Here is a 5,393-nt window from a genome sequence, read left to right as displayed (position 1 = left end):
CAGGGGCTCCAGGAGAGCTGGAGAGGGATTTGGGATCAGGGCCTGCAATGCCTGGAAGGACACAGGGAATGGCTTCCCACTGGGAAAGGGGAGATTGGGAAGGGATTCCCGGCTGGGCTGGAATTCCCAGGGGAGCTGTGGCTGCCCCTGGATGATCCCTGCAGTGTCCCAGGCCGGGTTGGATCCCCTGGGACAGCGGGAATTGTCCCTGCCCATGGAATGGGATGAGCTTTGAGGTCCCTTCCCACCCAAACCATTCCACGATTCCACACCCACGGGGTGTTATCCGGGAGAAAACATTCCACGGGGGACAATCTCCACCCAAAACACGCCTCCTGAGGGCATGATCTGACACCCCAAGGCTCTGGGTCCTCCCTGCCCCCTCCTCCCCCAATCCAGGAGCGTCCCGGGGAGGTTTTCTTCCATCCACACCATTCCAGGAGGGATCCAGGAGGGATGTCCCTCATTAATCCCGGAGGAATCTTTGCCAAGCAGCCCGTGATGACCCCCCAAGGGATCAATCAGCTGACAGCTCCCTAATTGCTCTGGGACACCATTCCCTAATTGCTCTGGGACACCATTCCCTAATTGCTCTGGGACACCCTTCCCGTCCTCCAGAGACCCAGAGAGCCAGGACTAGGATTGGGAATTCCTGTGGGAAAGGGACTCTGGAAGCTCAGACCCTGCCAGGCCCCAGGAGCGCCCCCAAAACGGGCTGGACACGGGAATTCCACCATTTTCCTGCTTTCCCCCTGAAGCCAGACCCTTGGAAAACCGAGTATTCCCAGGAAATCCCTGGGAATTTCTGGAAACCCCATCCCCTGGTTTGGCTCCAACCACAACCGATCCAGGGATTCAGAACCTTTTGGAGCCGCTGCGGCACCACCGAGATCCCAAACCATTCCCAGATCTCCTGGGAGAGCCCCAAAGGTGAAACTCAAGCCCTTCCCACCCTCCCAGGGCTGGAGGATCCCTTGGGAATTCCGGGAGTCCGATCCCACGCCGTGCTGGGAGAAGAATCCCGGCTATTCCGGGGTGGGAAAAGGGATTTCGGTCCCCGTGCAGGGGGAGATCCCGCCTTTCCCAGGGCGGGATAAGCTCCCCATTCCCTGGGGCTGCTCCCGGGGGTCCGGAATTCCCTCTGCCAGCACCAGCGGCGTCCCCGGGAGCACCAGAATTCCCGGGAGAAGGGGGAGCAGCGTCCCTGCCTCGCCGTCCCACGCGGCTCTGTCAGCCTCGGGAATGCTCCTCTCCAGGATCTCCCACCCGAGCTGAGCCAGCACCCCCCGCGGGAGCAGCGGGAATGTGCGGGAATGTGCGGGGAGATGGAGCTGTCCTGGAAAAGCCTCCGCCCTGAGGGGGGGGGTGGTGGTGGAATTTTATAGGGAAATTTACTCCCTGCAGGGTCATTTTGGGGGTGCAGAGCCTGGGATTTGTCATGGATTTGTCTCCTCGCGTCCAAACGGGAGCTCTGGGGTCACGGAATCCTGGAATGGTTGGGTTGGGTTGGGATGGACCTGGATTTGTATCCACGGGCAGGGACACCTCCCGCTGTCCCAGGGGATCCAACCCGGCCTGGGACACTGCAGGGATCATCCAGGGGCAGCCACAGCTTCCCTGGGAATTCCAGCCCAGCCGGGAATCCCTTCCCAGTCCCCCTCTGGCACTGGGATCTTCCCCCTCGCCCCGTGAAGACGCCAAAGCCGGGATGGATCCTGCCCGTCCCGCAGGAATTCTGTGTCGGACTCGGGGCCAGGAACGTTCGGAACTGGAAATCCGGGAAATCTCCCGCTGGGAAAACCCACGGTGGCCTTTCCTTCCCCCCACCATCAGGGATTGAGGAGGGGGCTCAGGGCTGGGACTGCTCCCAGTTAGCCGGGAATGTTGCTGCCCCTGGGAGGCAGGACAGGGAAATGAGGGTTAATTGTCCCTTTTCCACGACCTCCCCGGCAGTTCCAGCCAGCCCGGGGGCTGTTCCAGGCAGTGCCGGCTCGGTGGCGCTGGAATTACCTGTTCCCTCGCTCTCCCGGGGCTGGAATTGCCATTCCCGACCTCATCCCGCACCCGCCTCTGCCTCGGACCCCCCCCCCCCTCCCCCCCGAGGGGGGATCCAGCGCCACTCTGGGATCCCACCCCGACCTGTCCCAACAATCAAGGGGGTCTGGAAAGCCGTGGGAGCCGCCGAGAGGCCAAAACCCCCGGAGAGCTTTTGCTCCTCTCGCAGCTTTCCCGGGAAAAAAAAAGCTTTGGAGCCGCAGCGTCTCCCTGGACAATGCGGGGTCTCGGTTGAGGGGCGGGCTCGCCCCGAGCCCCCCCGGGGACATTTGGTGGCCCCGCTCGCCACCCCCCCCCCAGAGCGGCGGGAGCTCCCCCCGGCCCACCGGGAATTCCCCCCCTCATTCCCGGGGCTTCACCGGGATGGATCCCCCGGGCCGGGGGGAGCTGAGGGGGGGTCAGGGACCCCCCAAAATCCCCCCCCCGAGCCCCCCCGTACCTCGGAAGGCGGCCTTGGCGATGCGGTCGGCTCTGCCGCGCAGCCCCGACACGGAGCGGAGGTGAAGCTGCAGGGCCATGCCGGGGGTCGGGGGGGGATCGGGGGGTTCAGGAGGGGCCGGGCCGGGGCTGGGAACGCTGCTCGGTGCGCGGGGCCCGCGGCGAGGCCCGGATCCTGCGGCTCGGGGCCCGAATCCCGGGGCTCGGTTCGGTTCCCGGTGGGATGAGCCCGTTCGGTGCCCGGTTTCGGTGCCTGGTTCCCGGTTCGGCTCCCGGAGCTGTGCCGGGTTCGGTGCCCGGTTCAGGCTCCCGGTTCCCGGTTTCGGTGCCCGGTTCCCGGTTCGGTTCCCGGTTCGGCTCCCGGAGCTGTGCCCGGTTCGGTGCCCGGTTCCCGGTGCCGTTCCCGGTTTGGTGCCGCTGTCCCCGCCGCGCTCCGGAGCCCGGTGCGGTGCTCGGAGCCCGGTGCGGAGCTTCCCCCCTTCCCAGCGCTGAATTATTCAACAGCTGGGCCGCCTCTCTCCTCCTCCTCCTCCTCCTCCTCCTCCTTTCCCTGCCCTTCCCTCTCCTCTCCCTCTCCCCTTTCCACTTCTCCCCTCCCCTCCTTTCCCCTCCTTTCCCTCCCGTCCCTCCCCAGCCGCAGGAGGTTCTGACCGGGGAAACGGGGGGGAGAGCAGTGGGGTTGGAACCTTCACAGACCGTGGAATGAAGGAATTACAGGGGTTGGAAAAGCCCTTTGAGACCGCCCAGTCCAACCACCCCCCGCGTTCCCAAGGGCCGCATCCCCGGGGATTGGGAATCCCTGCAGGGACGGGGGATCCAGCCCTGCCCTGGGAGGTTCATTCCAATGTTTAATCACCCTTTCCAGGACGGAATTGTTCCCGATATCCCACCTGCCCCTCCCCTGGCCCAGCTGGGGGCCGTTCCCTCTCCTCCTGGCCCTCGTTCCCTGGGAATTGGGGACATCCCCCCTCCTGGCAGGGGGTTGTGGGGAGCCAGAAGGTCCCCCCCTCCCCAATCCCTCCTTTTCTCCAGGCTGATGAACCACCGGAAATGGAAAATGGATCCTAAACCCCTGGGAATCCGTTTCCAGCGCCGGGTTCTGTGGGATTCTGGATCAGGAGCCTGGATCACTGCCGTCCCGGAGCGGGAATGGCCCTTGAGCTCATTCCAAAGTGCAGGAGAGCGAGGAAAGTCGGGATGAGCGAGCGGCGTCTGCCGCCTCTCATTAGGTGCTTAATTACCTCGGGGCGGGCTCGGAGGAAGGAAGCGGCGGGATGGGAGCCAGCTGGGAATGAGGGATCGGGGAAAGGCAGGATGGGGGTGATTGATGCGGGGAGGGGAAGGTGACTGTGCAGGAATCGTGGAATCACAGCCCGATTTAAACTCGTCCAGTGCCACCTTCCATCAGCCCAGGATGATCCAAGCCCCGTCCAGCGTGGCCTTGGGCACTGCCAGGGATCCAGGAGCAGCCACGGCTTCTTTGTCACCCCTTTGTCACCTCTTTGAGAAGCCCCAGAGGGACACAAATCCGCAGGAAATCCCCCAAATGCTGCTCCTCTTCCCTGCTGATCAGAGAATCATGGAATCATGGAATCAGCCAGGTTGGGAAGGACCCCCAAAATCATCCAGTCCAAGCCCGCCCTGGTTCCCAGCCCTGAGGTCACATCCAGCCTGTCCTTAAACACCCCCAGGGACGGGGAAGCCACCCCCTCCCTGGCCAGGGCAGCCCCTTTCCAAGGGCTGATCCCTCTCCATGGAAAGGGTTGAGGTCTCCCCTGAGCCTCCTCCTGTCCAGGCTGAGCCCCCCCAGCTCCCTCAGCCTCTCCTGGTGGGAATTGCGCTCCAGCCCCTTCCCCAGCCTCGCTGCTCTTCCCTGGACCTGCCCCAGCCCCTCCGTGTCCTTCCCGAGCTGAGGGGCCAGAGCTGGGCACAGGGGTGGCCTCACAGGGACAGGATCCCTTCCCTGCTCCTGCTGCCGCTGATCCCGAGCCAGGCCAGGATCCCCTGGCCCCCCTGGGCACCCTCTGGCTCCTGTTCAGCTTCCTGGCCATCCCAATTCCCAGCTCCCTTCCTGCCTGGCTGCTCTCCAGCCCCTCTGTCCCCAGCCCGGGGGGCTGCCCTGGCAGCCAGGCGGGATCTGGCACTTGGTCTGGTTGAGCCTCATCTTCTTGGGATCAGCCCATGGATCCAGCCTGTCCAGAGCCCTCCTGCCTTCCAGCCCATCAACACCCCCCCCGCTTGGTGTCATCACAAATGCGCTGATGGTGGATCCATCCCCTCGTCCCGACCATCAGCAGGGACTTTAAATGGGGTTGGGCCCGGCCCTGATCCCTGGGAACAGCCCTGGTGCCCAAATCCCACTGGAATGCAGCTCCATCCCCATCCCCGGGGACACCCCTGGTGCCCAAATCCCATTGGAATGCAGCTCCATCCCAGCCCTGATCCCTGGGGACACCCCTGGTGCCCAAATCCCATTGGAATGCAGCTCCATCCCAGCCCTGATCCCTGGGGACACCCCTGGTGCCCAAATCCCATCGGGAAGCAGCTCCATCCCTGTCCAGAGGGGCTGCCAGAGCTCAAACCCCCTCGAGCAGCTCCAGGGCTGGAGGAGCCTCTGGAAATTCCCGGCGCCAGGGGAGCCGATGCCCCTTTTCCCACCTTGATTTCCCCTTTTCCCATTTTCTCCCCCCTTTTCCCACGTTGATTTCCCCTTTTCCCGGTTTCTCCCCCCTTTTCCCACGATGATTTCCTTTTTTCCCACCTTGATTTCCTTTTTATCCCCATTTCTCCCCCCTTTTTCCCACCTTGATTTCCCCTTTTCCCGGTTTCTCCCCCCTTTTCCCACCTTGATTTCCCCTTTTCCTGGTTTCTCCCCCCTTTTCCCGGTTGATTTCCCCTTT

At 63.6% G+C, this 5,393-nt stretch overlaps 1 protein-coding gene across 1 annotated transcript in view; it reads right to left on the bottom strand.

The window, feature by feature from the left end:
- LOC114072361 (otoferlin-like) overlaps nucleotides 1-2,591 on the bottom strand; it is a gene marked incomplete at its 3' end in the record, with an annotated part of 18,906 nt that extends 16,315 nt beyond the window's left edge. Inside the window, exon 1 of the mRNA XM_027910265.1 lies at nucleotides 2,495-2,591. Within this exon, the coding sequence (XP_027766066.1) occupies nucleotides 2,495-2,573 (79 nt within the window). The remainder of the gene's footprint in view (nucleotides 1-2,494) is intronic.
- Nucleotides 2,592-5,393: the final 2,802 nt, after the last annotated feature.

This window comes from Empidonax traillii, unplaced genomic scaffold (assembly GCF_003031625.1).
Source record: "Empidonax traillii isolate 1590-97213 ecotype Southwest subspecies unplaced genomic scaffold, ASM303162v1 scaffold3064:size33146, whole genome shotgun sequence".
NCBI classification, from domain to species: Eukaryota; Metazoa; Chordata; class Aves; order Passeriformes; family Tyrannidae; genus Empidonax; species Empidonax traillii.
Note: the sequence above shows the minus strand (reverse complement) of the source record. Positions and strands in the feature narration are given on the sequence as shown.